Source organism: Sapajus apella, unplaced genomic scaffold, assembly GCF_009761245.1.
Source record: "Sapajus apella isolate SASKATOON/1434 unplaced genomic scaffold, GSC_monkey_1.0 scaffold26, whole genome shotgun sequence".
In the NCBI taxonomy this organism is placed as follows: Eukaryota; Metazoa; Chordata; class Mammalia; order Primates; family Cebidae; genus Sapajus; species Sapajus apella.
In genome coordinates, this window is record NW_022436966.1 from 5097606 (window position 1) to 5115542 (window position 17937).

The 17937-nt window shown below is 38.9% G+C and overlaps 2 protein-coding genes across 15 annotated transcripts in view; one reads left to right on the forward strand and one right to left on the reverse strand.

Moving 5' to 3' along the window:
• APLF (aprataxin and PNKP like factor) overlaps window positions 1–10874 on the reverse strand; it is a 72304-nt gene extending 61430 nt beyond the window's left edge. For 3 of the 4 annotated variants that reach the window (XM_032291895.1, XM_032291894.1, XM_032291893.1), the window contains exon 1: window positions 10517–10873. In XM_032291895.1, the coding sequence (XP_032147786.1) occupies window positions 10517–10612 (96 nt within the window). In that variant the 5' untranslated portion in view covers window positions 10613–10873. Of the gene's footprint in view, window positions 1–10516 lie in introns of all 4 variants that reach the window. The other variant, XM_032291896.1, reaches the window with a different exon arrangement.
• Window positions 10875–11003: 129 nt separating this feature from the next.
• On the forward strand, window positions 11004–14480 carry FBXO48 (F-box protein 48). Of its 11 annotated transcripts, none has more exons than XM_032291900.1 (4): window positions 11004–11134; window positions 11886–12166; window positions 13257–13598; window positions 14093–14480. In XM_032291900.1, the coding sequence occupies exons 3-4, from the start codon at window positions 13293–13295 to the stop codon at window positions 14252–14254; spliced, it is 468 nt and encodes a 155-aa protein (XP_032147791.1). In that variant the 5' UTR covers window positions 11004–11134; window positions 11886–12166; window positions 13257–13292; the 3' UTR covers window positions 14255–14480. The 11 variants fall into 11 exon arrangements, with proteins under 11 accessions (XP_032147791.1, XP_032147796.1, XP_032147797.1 ...); XM_032291905.1 differs by having other exon boundaries at window positions 11004–11130; XM_032291906.1 differs by having other exon boundaries at window positions 11005–11130; window positions 11919–12166.
• Window positions 14481–17937: the final 3457 nt, after the last annotated feature.

The following is a 17937-nucleotide window of genomic DNA, read 5'->3' on the forward strand; positions in this document are numbered from 1 at the left end:
TTCCAGACTCGTCATGTATCATCTTTTTCAGTCTTCACAAAACCTATGAAGAAAACATTATTAGTATACTTCACTTCATAGGTGAGAAAATGGAAGTACAGAGAGTTTAAGCAACTACTCAGTTACATAACCAATAAGTAGTTGGGCCAGGACCTGAACCTAAGGAATCAGATTCCAGAACCATCCATGCTCTTAATGTTGTATTACATCCCTCAGTATTATTACACAAAACCTAAAGTAAAACCTCAGTTTTTAAGATTATTTATCCAGTGTAACTGTCTAAACTAGAACATAGTAAAGAACTGAAAACAAGGCAGAAATGGCTATTTAATAATCAAATAGACATTCAGAGGCAATTCAGATCCTAAATAAAGCTACAAGAGGCCCTCAGGCTTTCCATTTGGTCCTGCTGATCCTAATGGCATAGCTAAGTCTAACAAGACATGTCATCCAAATTCCCAATTCTCTATTCATTAAGTGGGTAGGGCTTAGTAGGTAGCACACTGACAATAGGAGAAAATGGCTGATGTTGGTCTGCGAGTGGAAAGAAAAAGGCTACTAAAAAGTAAAGAAACCCAAGGACTCAGAATACACTGGCTAGAGGCCATTTAGGGTAGGACAAACGGCATAACATACTTCAAAATATACTGTAGACTTGCCCAAGTTTACCAAGAGTCAACAAGTTTAAACCAAAACTTCAACTCAAAGTCAGATATTTGACATCTTAGAAAGCCATAAAAATAGTTAAATTGAGGAATTCCAATTTTTATAGAATAACTATAACCACCTAAATTCTAATCACAACATATATTCTTCAAAAAAAAAAAAAAGAAATCAACAAATAGAGCAAATAAAACAATACGTATCCCATCCCATATCTAATGCAAAACTAGGAGACGAAGATTACTAAAAGTTTTAACTTATATGTAAGAGAGATGAGGAATGCCAATTTCAGAAGATCAAGCCCCAGAACCTATGCTGGAGCAGAGAAAAGCAGGTGGCAACTGAAAGAAAAAGAGGATAGAGGGAGTAGGGATCTAGGGGTGCTGAAGCATTGGTATCACTCCCAGAAAAATTAAGTCACACTGTTAGTGGGAAATGCTAAAAACACATTTCAGATCCAACATTGCAGAAGCCAAGCTAATAGAGAATCCAAAAGAGTGGCATAAAAATATGTGGAACCAGGTATAGCAAGCTCAGAAAAGGCAGCATTTCTCAGGGAGAAGGAGGACACTTGGAAGAAAAAATAAATCCAATATTACAGACCTTGGCTTCTAAATACCATTCCCCACTAAAAGAAACCAGAGCTCTTTTGAGAAACGTCATATTCCAGGTCTGAGGCAGAAAAGCATAATGTGGACCAAGGATATCTTCTTGTGCCAGAGGACTAAGAAACGCTCAAAAATGGATGGGTGCATGTCAGAAGGACAGAGAAACCATAGAGAAAAAACTCTCGCTGACCAAATTTAGAACGATTTGAGCAACAAAATAAATAGTGATAATACTGGAATACAGCATATTGAATCCCAAAATAATCCATGAGTCTGAATTATAGACTGTTCTGGGATTCAATGTGCTATATTCCAGTATTATGGGAGGGTAAGGCTGGGGGAGATGCTTTTCTTTATAAAAGAATGCCAGCTTAAGTAGAAGAAATGGTAGAACCAGAAAAATCACTGTTTTCTAACTATCAATGTAAAAATTAAGTTAGGAAAGGATAAAAGGATGTCAGAAAAAGGCTTGTTGGGAAAAAATACTTATGAAGTATCAGTATCACTCCACAGATTACTGACAAAGGAAATGATATCTTAACTGGGAAATCTGGCAAACACCACCTTACCCAGGTGATCATACTTACCACATCACCACAACAGGACAAACTGATAGATATGCTTCCTAACATGGTACTTTGAATTCACATCACCTACTTAATATTTTCACCAAAAATGTTTAATGTGAAACAAATTATGTGCATGCAATCAGACAAATCAAAATTGGGGGATACTCTATAAATAACTGGCCTGGACCTACAGAAGCATTGATGTCATTAAAGACAAAAGGCAAGAAAACCATTCTGGATTAAATTAAAACATATTTAACTGGATCCTGATTTTTTAAAAAATGCAAAATGTACATTATTGAACAAAACTGAGTATAGAATATTAAAACTGATGGCACGGTTACACATTCCTAGAATATAACAACAGAATATAGCTATGAAGAAATGTCCTTGTTCTTAGGTGACACAAGTTGACATATTTAGTGATGAAGTGCCATAATGCTTGCAGTGTACTTGGTTCAACTGTGTTCAGGGGAAAGAAAAAAAACATGCACACACACACACATAGACATTTTATAGAAGAAAAATCAATGCCTTATTTGATTAAATTGCTGTTTGTCAACTAGTAAGTAGCTAAATTAGAGATGCTGTGTTTGGGGGAAAGCAGACCACTTCAGCACCTTCGTTACTGAACTCTGGCCAGAGGCATTGTTCAAAAGAGTTCTAAAAGGCAGTCTCTTACTGGCCCTGACTTCAGTGACAAAGCATTAATAGAACCAATTCAGAAAAAGGATTTTCATTTCTAAACATTCTTTTTGTACAACCAAAAGAATGGTTGTACAGAAAGGCAGCTCTGTACATCAGCTGTGAACCCTTCTGGACCTGGGCTTTTTTTGGTTGGTGGGCTATTAATTGCTGCCTCAACTTCAGCACTTGTTATTGGTCTATTCAGAGTTTCAACTTTTTCCTGGTTTAGGCTTGGGAGGGTGCAAATGTCCAGGAATGTATCCCTTTCTTGCAGGTTTACTGGTTTATGTGCATAGAGTTGTTTATAGTAATCTCTGATTGTAGTTTGTATTTCTGTGGAATCTGTGGTGATATCCCCTTTATTGTTTTTTATTGCATTTATTTGATTCTTCTCTCTTTTCTTTTTTATTAATCTGGCTAGTGGTCTCTTGCGTTGATCTTTTCAAAAAGCAGCTCCTGGATTTATTGATTTTTGAAGGGTTTTTTGTGTCTCTATCTCCTTCAGTTTTGCTCTGATTTTAGTTATTTCTTGTCTTCTGCTAGCTTTTGAGCTGTTTTGATCTTGCTCCTCTAGCTCTTTCAATTTTGATGATAGGGTGTCAACTTTAGATCCTTCCTTGCTTCTCATGTGGGCATTTATTGCTATAATTTTCCTCTAGACACTACTTTAAATGTGTCCCAGAGATTCTGGTACATTGTGTCTTCGTTCTCGTTGGTTTCAAAAATCATCTTTATTTCTGCCTTCATTTCATTGCTTATCCAGTCAACATTAAAGAGCCAGTTATTCAATGTCCACGAAGTTGTGTAATTCTGAATTAGTTTCTTAATCCTGAGTTCTAATTTGATTGCACTGTGGTCTGAGAGACTGTTTGCTGTGATTTCTGTTCTTTTGTATTTGCTGAGGAGTCATTTACTTCCAATTTTGTGGTCAAGTTTAGAGTAGGTGTGATGTGGTGCTAAGAAGAATGTATATTCTGTGGATTTAGTGTGGAGAGTTCTGTAGATGTCTATTAGGTTTGCTTGGTCCAGATATGAGTTCAAGTCCTGGATATCCTTGGTAATTTTCTGTCTCGTTGATCTGTTTAATATTGACAGTGGAATGTTAAAGTCTCCCACTATTATTGTATGGGAGTCTAAGTCTCTTTGTAGGTCGTTAAGAACTTGCTTCATGTAACTGGGTGCCCCTGTATTGGGTGCGTATATATTTAGGATCATTAGCTCTTCTTGTTGCATTGATCCTTTTACTATCATGTAATGCCCTTCTTTGTCTCTTTTGATGTTTGTTGGTTTAAACTCTATTTTAGCAGAGAGTAGAATTGCAATTCCTGTTTTTTTTGCTTTTTTTTTTTTCCTGCCCTACCTTTGCTTGGTAAATCTTCCTCCATCCCTTTATTTCGAGCCTATGTGTATCCTTGCACATGAGATGGGTTTCCTGGATACAGCACACCAATGGGTTTTGACTTTTTATCCAATTTGCCAGTCTGTGTCTTTTGACTGGGGCATTTAGCCCATTTACATTTAAGGTTAATACTGTTATGTGTGAATTTGATCCTGCCATTTTGATGCTAGCTGGTTGTTCTGCCCATTAGTTGACATGGTTTCTTCATTGTGTCGCTGCTCTTTACCATTTGGTACGTTTTTGGAGTGGCTGGTACTGGTTGTTCCATGTTTAGTGCTTCTTTCAGGAGCTCTTGTAAGGCAGGCCTGGTGGTGATGAAATCTGAGCAATTGCTTGGAAGCTCTGCACCCCTCCCCATAGCTTATCTCATGTATCTCCTCATCTGTATCCTTTGTCATATCCCTTATAACAAACCAGTTTTAAGAGCTGCTCCAGCAAATTAACAGAGCCCAACGAAAGGGTCATGGGATCTCCAGTTTACAGCCAGTGGTCCAGAAGCACAGGTAAAACAACTTGGGGCTTGCAATTAGCATCAGGATGGGGGGAATCTTGGGAACTGAGCCCTCAACCTGTGGGAGCCGATGCTATCTCCAGAGAGATGATGCCAGAATTAAATTGAATTAGAGGACATCCAGTTGATGTCTGCTGCAAAAGTGACTGCTTGCTTGTTGTTGGGGAGAAATCACCACATATTCAACTACAGGAGTCTTCTGTATGGATTGTTATATTTTTATTCACTCAGAATATTTTAAAAGTGAATCATCTCACATCTACTAGAATGATCAAAATTTAAAACACTGATAACACCAAATGTTGACAAGGATGCCCAGTAACAAGAACTGTCATTCATTGCTGGTGGGAATGCAAATAGTACAGCCATTCTGGAAGGCAGTTTGGCAGTTTCTTACAACACTAAACATTCTATTACCATACAACCTTACTATCCAATCCAGCAACTGTGCTCCTTAGTATTTACCTAAATGAGTTGAAGACCTATGTCCACACAAAAATCTGCATACAAATATTTATAGTAGTATTATCCACAATCACTAAAACTTGAAAGAAACCAAGATGAACTTTAGTAAGTGAATGGATGAACTGGTACATCCAGACAATGGAATATTATTCATCACAGAAGAGAAATGAGCTATCAAGCCATGAAAAGACATGGAAGAACCTTAAATGCATATTACTAAGTGAAACCTGAAAAGGCTATGTACTGTATGACTGCAACTCTATGACATTCTGAAAAAGGCAAAACTATGGAGAAAATAAGAGTCCAGTAGTTGCCAGGGGTCCCAGGGAACCTCTGGGGGATGAATAGGCAGAGCACAGAAAATTTTAGGGCAGTGGAACAATTCTGTGTTATACTGCAGTGGTGGATACATGTCATTACACATTTGTCAAAACCCATAGGATATACAATACCAAGAGTTAACCCTAGTATAAACTATGAACTTTGGATAATAATGACATGTCAACGTGGATTTATCGAATGTAACAAACATACCACACTGGTGTAGAATGTTGATAGCAGGGGAAGCTGTACATGTATGAGGGCAGAGTATATATGAGAACTCTCTGTACTTTCCACTGTTTTGCTGTGAACCTAACACTGCTCCATAAAATAAAGTCTACTTTAAAAACTAATACATTAAAAAACAATGGTTGTAAAAGATAAACAGGATCATGGACATAATGTGATCATCCCACAAGTCTGGTCAACACTTACCCAATTATCCAACATGCCACATCTTAGAGCCTTAAACCACACAAGCCCTTCCCTACACCACTCACTCTTCACCTACCAAAATTCCAACTGTTCCAACACACACAGTCAAGCTCAATATGCTAACAAGTTCATGAAGCTTTCTTTCCCTGATCCCACCTCTTAAATGCAGATTCCTTCTTATACCTCTCTGTTCCATGTTGACATCATTGTTTCTGGCTTGAGGACTAAGCTCTGCTTTTTTTTTTTTTTTTTTTTTTTTTATCTTGCCCAAGTTCCTTTCTAAGGGAGCTGGGAGTCATGCCCTACAAATCATAAATTCTCATCAGATAAGTTTTATTTAACCCTGTACATTGTGACTTACTTTCCAATCTGACTCTGGCATAATTTTAACTCAAAATATATTTCCTTGCCATACCTTGGAATTGCCCCGCAAAGTCCCTTGTGGAAAAAAAAAATCCACATTCTACAGAGAATCCCATTTCCCCCTTGTTTCCCTTCCTTTCCAGATCCAGGAGATAATCAACTAAGAGCCAGGTACCCTTTCAAGTCTGATAAGAAACTTTTACAACCTGCTTTCTCTAAAGTCTGCTATCTGAGAGCTCTACATAATAAAACTTGGTATCCATAATCCTTTATCTTAACCTGAACATTTCCTTTGACCTCTGGTCTTCAGATAAACTCAACCAATTGTCAACCAGAAAATGTTTAAATTTACCTATAGCCTGGAAGCTCCCCGCACCAGCCCCAACCCCCATGTTAAGTTGTCCCACCTTTCTGAACAAAACCAACATATTTCTTAAATGTATTTGATTGATGTCTCATGCCTTCCTAAAATATAGAAAACCAAATTGTACCCTAACCACCTTGGACACATGTTTTCAGGACTCCCGAGGGGTGTGTCACGGCCCATGATCACTCATATTTGCCTCAGAATAAATCTCTTGAAATAGTTTATAGAATTTAAGTCTTTTTGTCAAAAGGCTCATGGTATTTAATCAAAACTTTTCATTAAATGTGACATTTTAAAAATCAGGAATTATATCTAAAAATTCAAATTTCTTACTATTCTTTAAAAAACAATATGACACTGTTACCAGATGGGAATAGGGGAAAGTAGCAGGGACTGCATAGAGACCCTCCCCGTGTGGCCTTCCCAACACTGAGGCAGAACTGCTGTCATTTATCATTGTCCCTGTGTTGTTTTTCTTCTCCCTCCCACTTCGTTCACTCCGAGTGTCAGCCTGGCTCCAGTCCCCATGTGAGGCTGTAGCTTTGTTATTTATTAATACTTATTTGCCTCTCAAACCCAAAACTCTAAGTTTTTTGAGAGTAAAGATTTGTTTCTCTTTCATCTTTATTTCTCCTATACTTCATCAACTATTTCCTGAATTTGGTGAATTATCAATCAACAAATAGGAAAAATGTTAACACTTAATTCAATATGAATGTTACTCCCTAAGGTTAGAAGTTGGTAGGACTGCATCTTTACTATATGTAAATTCACTTTGAAACTCAATGAAACCCTTTTTCATATCTAAGTCACAATTAGGTTCCTTTTGAGGGTAGAGTGAATGAGAGGCTGAGATGCAGGAATGGAAGGAAGAAATCATGTGTTGAAGGCCTACTATGTACTAGGCACTGGTTGTAGCCTAAATAATTAAAATGAGTGAAGGACAAACTAGAAATAAAAGAAGTGTGAGGGAAGAAACTTGTGTTGGAGCAGGTAGGAAGAGCATTCCAGGACAGCAAGGAGGATTCTGCAATAAGTAGTTAAACTCTTGGGCTGCCAGGTCCGGGAATGGTTACTTTGTGTGAACTTTGTAGAACATTTATAACATTTTTAGAAGTGGTGAACTGATGTCTTCTGAAGAGTCTATATGAAGTCTATGACCTTCTCTGTTCCCCCAACTGGGGTTTCTTCTTTTTTTAATCAAAGCAGTCAATTTAATTACATCTACATTGAGAAAGTCTCACTAGATATCTTGCATTATCTTGTTCCCTAGAAGAAAAATTAATCATAAAGAAATGTGTCATATAATCCCTGTTGTCAAAACAAAATAAGAAAAATTTGAAATCAGAAATAATATATTTCATTTAAGAGTGTAATAGCTTTAATCAAAGAAAAGCCATAAAGGAAATTCTTTGGCCTAACAGTGCTTGACATGTTGTACTGTAAAACCATTTTAAATTAAATTTCTTAAGATAATGGTAGATTCACATATTATTGAAAGATGTAATATAGAAAGATCTCTTGTACAATTTATCCAGTTTCCCCCAGTGGTAACATGTTACAAAACTATAGTACAATATATCAACCAAAGATACTGATATTGACACAGTCCAGAAAAAGCACAATTCTATCACCACAAATATCCCTCATGTTGTTATTTCATAGCCATATTTATTCCCTTCTGCCCTGCTGCCTAATTTTTTAACCTTTGGCAACCACTAATCTGTTCTCCATTTTTGTAACTTTGCAATTTCAATAATGTTATATAAATGGAATCATACAATATGTAATCTTTTGGATTGGTTGTTTTAACTCTGAAGTTCTCTGAAGATTAATCCTGCTGCAAACCTTCTGATGCCAATCTTGGGGCAGAATCAAAATCTAGTAAACAAAGACCTGGGGTTCGCTGATGACTCACATGAAAGCAAAGAGCACAAGAAAGATTTAAATTTCACTGTGCTTCGTTCTCTGTGACAGGTTTCTCTGCTGTGTCTTCCTACCACTGTAAAAATATAAAAACATTCTCATTGTCAAACCATTTTACTACCAAGACTATTTTACACAGTGGGATTATAAGCCTTTATGTTTGTGTGGCCATCAAGGTTTACGAAGCTTGTCTCAGAAAAACATGGCCAATTAAATAAGAAAGTTCAAAATCACCCTTATTCATACTAATCATTTCCAATGTATACCAATTTACAGCTAATTTCTTAAGTTTTCCACTTAGAATTCAGTCTTCACTCTCTCACAATATAAAAATAAATCTCACTGGAATTGCTGTTGTTGAAAACAGAAGCCCTTATGTTGTGTTTTAACTACTGAAGAGAAGAAATGAGTGCATCTGTCAGCTCCAAAATCAAAAAACCACAAGGTGATTTTTTTGTTCTCCAAATTTTTCCTTCAATACACTTAGGATGTCATTCATAACCACTTCTGATACCTGCCAACCTTGACAACAGAATCTCATCACTGAATATTATTTCAAAAGGAAAAGCAAAATCTTGACCAGATAATTGCCCGGCTTTTACTCCTTACCATTTTTAAAAACAGATATCAAATACGCTCATCTCACATTAGCAAGTAGACAATCCAAAGAATAAGCTACAAATAATGAAAGGGTCCGCCATCTGTTGCCATGTTTCTAAAATAGGGGCCTAAATTCATCCATCTTTTAATCCGACTCACAGTACTCTACTGGTGACAATTTCTTAAGCAAGTCAAAACTCGTTAGTCATCAGACATATGATTACTAGACGAAGCACATACTCTAAGTTTCTAACCTATGCATTCAAGGAAGAAAAAAAGAAAAAGAAAGTCTCCAGACGGTTCCTTCTGGTGTTTGTATAGGCTAATTAAAGGAAAAAAGTAGAAATGATGTTACTTAAACATTTAAATAATCACTTGCCCAGTTTAAAAAAAAAAATGAACAGCAAGGGACCATCTACTTCCTCAATAACCTTACTACATACACATGTGCATGTACATGTACACACACATACACACACACACACACACACACACACACACACCTTTAGTATCAACTTCCATAATACAATCTTAAACTACCACTCCTTTCCCTGCTCCCAGAAGGGACCTAAGGCAAGTACCAACGGCTCCATTTAGATTCCGGAAAGTTAACCAGGATAACGGTACACACTCCTTACTCGTTGCTGTTAACTCACTAATACAGGTCTGTCTCTCCAGTCCCAAGAGAAAACTCCTAGTGGGTAAAGACCCATGTTCCAATCATCTTTGTGTGCCCCACAGTGCTATGATCTGCAAAATGTTCTACGGAGTGAGCACTAAATAAGAAATGCTGAACGTTGAAGAAAAAAACTAGATGTTCTTAAGAAGAGATGTATAGAATTCCAGAATGCCATACGCAAATGTTCTCATTCCTAAACCTCCCAAAGAAGGTAGGGCATATTTAGCTTTGTGGCATTATGTGTCCAAAATGTTATGTACAGATTTTAAATAACGCATGTATGGCTGAATTTTCTCATCTGAACAATGAGAATAACAAAAACACCTAACTGATAGGGTTTTGAAACAGTTAAAGATGTTGGTATAGGTAGGTAAAGTCTCCTTAGATCAATGACTTGAATGCTATACACTTTACTTATTAAGGGTTACTCATTTTACGGTATATAATAAATAATATAAATAAACAAGTAAGGTCCACACAGCCCTGCAAAGGAGACCAAAGCTTAAAAGAAATTAGCCTAGAGGACATAATACCACAGTTTCGCAAAATTCTCTGTAAAGGGCCAGACACTACTGTAAATATTTTAGGCTTTACAGGACACGCCGCAATACCCTCAACCCTTGGAGCAACTGTTCTCCCTGAAAAATTAGTAGGTTTCTTGTTTACATTTTACAGTTTAAGAATCATTCTTAGTTCATGGGGTCATACAAAAACAGGCTGGATTTGGCCCCCAGACTCTGGTTTGCCAACCCCTGGTGTTTTAAAAGCAACATAAAGAAACGTTTATGAATTGCTTAAAGTGACTGAAAAACGTGCGGCCCCCCAAACTTTTAAAATCAAGACAGGCGGACCGGCGCTGTGGGGAATCGGGCCAAGACTGAAACCAGTTCTCAGGAACCTCAGGAACCCCTGCCCACACTTACTCCCAGCAGCGGCCCGCGGCCAATCACCGTCTCCCCGGGCGCCAGGGCCACCCGGGGACCGCCGTCCCGCGGCTGCAGCTCGAAGCCCCCGGACATGGTGGGCGAGGATTAGGCCTCTTCTCCAGGAGACTGACCCGTCCGCTGTTTCCGCCCTCCACAGACACGCGCGGGGCAAACCCAGGCCACGGGAAAAACACCGCGGGAGGGGCGCAAAGGCTCCGAGCGGCTACGCCGGTGCTCTAAAAGCCCAGCCCCAGCCTACCGAGTCCCGCCCCTCCACGCCTACTGATGACGCGATTGGGGGATTCCCCCGTCACACCGCCTCAAAATTATTATTTAAAAACCCCGGCTTATTCTCCACCACCCTTCTCACCGCCCACCCAACTTGGAGGACGCCGGGCCTTGTAGTCCCTGGAGCCTTTCTTTCCTTCCTTTCCCGAGCTGAGACGCCCTGGCAAAAACTACCAATCCCCAAAGGCACTTCGCGCCCCTCTCGGCGCCTGCGCGAGTTCCGAGTCAGCAGGGCGGGGCTCAGGTGGGCGGGATGTGGAGGGCTATGGGGAACGATTCGAATTCCGGAGAATTTAAATCGCGGCAGAAGCCACCGCCATCCAGTAGGTAGGAATGTCTTCCATTGGCTTAGGTGGCTTAGTTGTCTACGCGCTTAGGTGTCTACGCCTTGGCTTAGGTGTCTACATGCTTGGGGGCGCGGCCCCGACGCAAGCTGAGCCTCCCCTCCGCAGCCTGGAGCCGCGGTGACAGCGCTGACGGTTGTTGTTTTTCACTTGTCTGTGTCCCGTGTTCTTGGGCTCCAGCAGCTGCAGCCCGCGCGGGACACAAGGAGGGTGGCCCAGATGGGACGTGGGGTGATTAGCCCTGACCCACGGGATCTGGACGAAGTGTGGCTCCCAGCTCCTCCGACTGCGCTGCCTCCGATCCATCCCGCCAAGTGACAGGTGAAAGAGGAACGAGATTTTACCTCACTTGAGAGAGAATTCAGCAAAGCTCGGTTTATAAAGGAGAAAGGGAAAAAAAAAAAAAATGGGAGTCGTTTCCAGGCATCCAGGGAACTTGGACGTAAAAGAAAGATTGCTGGTGGGATTTTAGAACCTCGCCAAGGCACCCCCTGCGATGAAATTCAAAAGCCTTCATTCCCGTTAAGGGAATTCCACAAGGGAAGGCATTTGATTCCCCTAGTAAGATCCTGGAAGAAGTGGATAAACACACTGTAACGTTTCAATACACTGTAACATTGTCCTAATGTGAGATTTTCAAGAATCTGGTGGTTTGGCTTTGGTGTGTATTGACTGTGGGAGGGGCCAAGGTATGTGGCAAAAACTTGCGCTTGACTCACTCTTGTTTTTACCAGTTTGCTTTCTTCCTTCCCCAAACCCTCAAGAAGAAGACCTCTGTTGAACACAGACTACAGTTCCAGCCACCACAGCTAATCTGGATCATAAATCAACCTCATGAATGGGAGCCACCATGGTCTTGACAAGTCCAGAAACATATAGCTGAGTAGTTCATCTACAAAAGAGATTTGTGTTTTATTGAGTTAAAAGAAGTATTTAGCTCTATCTCAAACCCCTCCTCTTGCACAACCAACCCCCATTATAAAAGGAAGTGCAAAATGGAATAAATTGATTTTAAGTGAGTACAAGCCGTCTTTGTATACAAAAGTAACTCAAGGGTGATGATGTACCCAGTGATGCTTTCAACTGATTTAAGAAACCTGCACCATTCACCTTAGGTACATTAGCTGAAACTGAGCTTTAAATCTGGGCTTCAAATAGTCACATGCTATACCTAGCTGAGTTCTAAACATTGTTTACAGTTGTGACTCACTGTTGCTTGATGGCTTCAGTGACTGTTATGCTTAACTCTTAATTAACTATGCATGTAGAATAACTTCAAGGGGTCATTTCTAAAATACTAATAACTGAGTTGAATATTTGAGACTTTGCATGACTTTGCGTCCTAACCCAGATCTCATCTTCTCGTCCATTTTGGATAGTATTTGTGTCAAATGTAAGCACCTACCTACCCATTACATTACAAGTAGAAAACATTATTATATAAACAACTAGAAGTCCAGCCGGTTTATGATTAAGTCACAAATTGCAAATCAAAAATTTAATGACAAGGCATCAGTACCCATATACAACAAGTGTTTAGAAGTTTAATAGGATTGACTCATATACATTTTCCAAGATAAAAAAGTACTGGGTGTGGTGGCTCCTGCCTGTCATCCTAGCACTTTGGGAGGCCAAGGCAGGAGGATCGCTTGAGGACGAGAGTTCTAGACCAGCCTAGGCAACATAGCAAGAACAATTTCTCAAAAAGTTTTTGGTTTTTGTTTTTTTTTTTTCATTTTGTTTTGTTTAAAAAAAAAAAAAAGGTATGGGGGACACTAAGTTGAGAGAACCGCTTGAGGCTGGAGGTTGAGGCTGCAGTGAGCTATGCTGACACAGCTGCACTTCAACCTGGGTGAGAGTGAAACTAACATGTTGAGTGCCTCCCAGGTGCACTAAAGATGTGGCAAGACTAGATGTTTTACACATTATCCCTGTTAATCCTTGCAAGAACTTTCAGGAGAGGAGCAGCATTGGCCCATTTTACAGATTGAGATGCTAAAGTCAAGAAAGTTAGAGTTCTTAAATTATACCTAAAAAGCATCTGACTCAAAGTAGGATTTATAGCCCTATTTGGAGACTAAGCATGTTTAAATTTTGCCTTTTAGGTTACATGTGAGGATAATTTACTAAAACATTAAGCTATGCAGAAAAACTCCAAGAGAAGCAATAATTCAAGAGTTTCTCACACAGACACGAACTCTGTGGATGCTAAGAAGGAAAAACATGAGAGTCAAAACAACTTTGTTGACCTGCTGCCTGAAGAAATCAGTTTAAAAATTTTCAGTCAGCTGGACATACGGAGTTTGTGCAGGGCTTCCTTGACATGCAGGAGCTGGAATGACACAGTAAGAAACAATGACTCTTTATGGAAACCTCACTGCATGACTCTAAGAGCTGTGTGCCGAAGAGAAATAGATGATGATTTAGAAAGTGGTTATTCTTGGAGGGTAAGTTTAATCTTTGCAATCTGCAGTGTTTTTGACAGTGTCATGATAGCAGTGTCATGATTTTGAACCAATGATAACTTCTGCTGCTTGGAGGAAATAGAATTGCATATGCAGAATAACATAGAGACTGTATTGACTTTGGGAAACCAGTTAAAGTTAATAGTCTTTTCCTGCTAACCACACTGTTTACACAGTATCTTTCATTTATCCTTTTGCATTTTTGAAATTCTAAATTCAGGAATTTTCTTCTGTTGACCAGAGGGGAATTAGCTCCTTCTTTTCACTTCACCTTATCCCAAACCCCCAGTAAACAGTGTGGCCCACTCTATAAGTACACATATACATGTACACACGTGCACAGATATACAAATTTATTAGTATATGTGTATATCAATGTAGATACTCTTTTTTTTCAGCCCTGTCCATCCCCTTCTCTAGCTTTAAACACAACCACCTACTACAGTCTTTTTTTAATGGTGATTTATCTCTTTCAGGTAATACTCCTGAGGAATTACCAGAAGAGTAAAGTGAAACACGAATGGCTAAGTGGCAGATATAGCAACATTTGTTCTTCCATTAGCCTACCAGAAAAAATCATGTACCCAATGGATGCAGATACATGGGGGGAAATTCTAGAAGCAGAACTGGAAAGATAAGGGGGAAAAATTCACAAACAGATCTCAGGTCTTTGAGAGTTTAAAACTCAAATGACTCTTAGGTTGCAAAAGGAATATCTTTATTTGTTCATTTTGTTGTTGTTCACCTTTTTAAAAGAAAAGAAAATAGAAAATATTATAAAAGTAAAGCTTTATTTTTGTTTTGCACTTTAGTAAAAAATATTTTTCTGGTTTTATTGTAATGTGGAAAAATCATGCAATGTTATTTTTTTAATATTTAAATATTTTTAAATTAAAGTTCTCGGATACATGTACAAAACATGCAGGTTTATTACATGGGTATAAATGTGCCATGGTGGTTTGCTGTACCCATCAACCCGTCATCTGCATTAAGTATTTCTCCTAATGCTATCCCTTCCCTAGACCCCCACCCCAACAGGCCCCAGTGTGTGATATTCCCCTTCCTGTGTCAATGTGTTCTCATTATTCAACTCCCACTTAAGAGTGAGAACAAGCAGTGTTTGGTATTCTGTTCCTGTGTTAGTTTGCTGAGAATGATGCTTTCCAGCGTCATCCATGTCCCTGCAAAGAACATGAGCTCATCCTTTTTATGGTTGCATAGTATTCCATGGTATATATGTGCCACATTTTCTTTTTCCAGTCTATCATTGATGGGCATTTGGGTTGGTTCCAAGTCTTTGCTATTGTAAACAGTCCCACGTGTGTCTTTATAGTGGAATGATTTATAATCCTTTGGGTATATACCCAGTAATGGGATTGCTGGGTCAAATGGTATTTATAGTTCTAGATCCTTGAGGAATTGCCACACTGTCTTCCACAATGGTTGAACTAATTTACACTCCCACCAACAGTGTAAAAGCTTTCCTTTTTCTCCACATCCTCTCCAGCAGCTGTTGTTTCCTGACTTTTTAATGATCGCCATTCTAACTGGCAGGAGATGGTATCTCATTCTGGTTTTGATTTGCATTTCTCTAATGTCCAGTGATGACCCCTTTTTCATATGTTTTTGACCACATAAATCTCTTCTTTTGAAAAATGTCTGTTCATATCCTCCATCCACTTTCTGATGGGGTTGTTTTTTTCTTGTAAATTTATTTAAGTTCTTCATAGATTCTGGATAGACTGCAAAATTTGTCAGATGGATAGATTGCAAAATTTTTCTTTCATTCTGTAGGTTGCCTGTTCACTGTGATGATGGTTTCTTTTGTTGTGCAGAAGTTCTTTAGTTTAATTAGATCCCATTTGTCAATTTTGGCTTTTCTTGCCATTGTTTTTGCTGTTATAGTAATGAAGTCTTTGCCTATGCCTATGTCCTGAATGATATTGCCTAGGCCTTCTTCTAGGGTTTTTATGGTTTTAGGTCTGACATTTAAGTCTTTATTCCATCTTGAGTTAATTTCTGTATAAGGTGTAAGGAAGGGGTCCAGTTTCAGTTTTCCGCACATGGCTAACCAGGTTTCCCAACACCATTTATTAAATAAGGGAATCCTTTCCCCATTGCTTGTTTCGGTCAGGTTTGTCAAAGATCAGATAGTTGTAGATGTGTGGCATTACTTGTGATACCTCCGTTCTGTTCCGTTGGTCTCTATATCTGTTTTGGTACCAGTAACATGCTGTTTTGGTTACTGTAGCCTGTAGCCTTGTAGTATCGTTTGAAGTCAGGTAGTGTGATGCCTCCCACTTTATTTTTTTAGCTTAGGATTGTCTTGGCTATATGGTCTTTTTTTTTTTTTTTTTTTTTTTTTGGTTCCACATGAAATTTAAAGTAGTTTTTTCTAATTCTGTGAAGAAAGTCTGTGGTAGCTTGATGGCGATAGCACTGAATCTATAAATTACTTTGGGCAGTATGGCGAAATGTTATTTTTATAAGATAATATACTAATAGAGTGATTTCAAAATATAATGTTTCATATATTTGTGATAATATATTCACAATACTAAATGAAAGAGTGACTGGTATGTTCAGCTTAATGATAATTCAGAATTTCAGGAAGCCACTTGAAACTTAAGATTCATTAAGTGGTAGATATAACTAGGCTCATAGGAAGACTAGCTAAGTAAAATTAATAGCAATACATTTAAATTAATACACTGGCATTTTAACCACTTTAACCTTTCCATTTCAATGGAATCAGATTGAAATGTCCAATAGTGAAACTATTTTAAATGTGTTGAGCCTGTGGTTTAGTTTTAAGTTAATGTAATCTTAGAGCTTATGTGAACCTGGAATGGCTCTCAGAAGCTGAAAGTAGGTGGAAAGTTTCCAGAACACTTAACTACCATCAGAGCTGCCACCTTAGCCTGGTAAAACTCTCTTTCTGACAGCCTTATAGCACCATCTAGTGTGCTATTCTTAGATACTCCGACAAAGGAGTTTCAGCTCCTTTTTGTTTTCTCCATAATAAAAAGAAAGAAAACTATTATTCTAAAGAATCCTTAACACTAGTCTTTGTTAAAGTTTATAACGTTTTAGGAACCTTTAACTTTTTATATTTTTTTATTTTTTTGAGATGGAGTCTCACTGTCGTTCAGGCTAGAGTGCAGTGGCAAGATCTTGGCTCACTGCAACCCCTGCCTCCCAGGTTCAAGTGATTCTCCTGCCTCAGCCTCCCAAGTAGCTGGGACTACAAGCGCATGCTACCACACCTGACTTATTTTTTATTTTTAGTAGAGACAGGGTTTCACCATGTTGGTCAGGCTGGTCTCGAACTCCTGACCTCAGATGATCTGCCCGCCTCGGCCTCCCAAAGTGCTGGGATTACAAGCATGAGACACCATGCCTAGCCAACTTTTTTCATTTTAACTTTGGTTTCTCCTTTTCATAAAAACAGATAATATACTACTCACTATACAAACTATTCTGAATCTGTAGTCAACACCATAGTAAAAAGTGTCTACGAAATGCTTTAGTTAGTATGGCATTTTCTTCTTAAAAAGTGTTCTCTGTAGCATTAAATATAAGAATCCAGGAAACCAGTATTTAACAGATAGACAAATATTAGAAAGATGCCCCGCTATATGCAAATTCCCTATGTTGAATCAAGCAGTAGATAATTAATTGTCTCCTACTATCTTCTTAGAGTTGGAAGAGGCTTTGAAAATCAGGCAGTCAAGTCTCCAGGATTATTTAGTAATTTTCTCAATAGGAACACTGTCAATCAGCCAGCCTAAGCTCAAATCCTGTACTTCTACTAATTGAACCTCTAATATGTCGCAAAACAGTACAGTTGTAGTCTAGGCTTGCTCTGAGCCTTAGAATTTCTTCCTCATTGAACTGAAGACCACCTCTCTGCAATGTTTGTCTTCTAGCCCCACATCTACCCTCTAGAACCAGGCTGATTCAGTCCTCCTCCTTTATGATTGCCAGATATTTGAAGACTGCTAGCCTGTCTCTTCCTAGATCTTCTTCCTAATTCCACTGATAATCATAGAGTATAATTTCTAGATCCAACAGCATTCTCTTTTCCTTTTTTTTTTTTTTTTTTTGAGACAGAATCTTACTCTGTTACCAGGCTGGAGTGCAGTGGCGCAATCTCAGCTCACTGCAACCTCCGCCTCCTGGGTTCAAGTGATTCTTCTGCCTCAGCGTCCCGAGTAGCTGGGACCACAGGCACGTGCCACCATGCCCGGCTAACTTTTTTTGTATTTTTAGTAGAGACGGGGTTTCACCGTGTTGGCCAGGATGCTCTTGATCTCTTGAC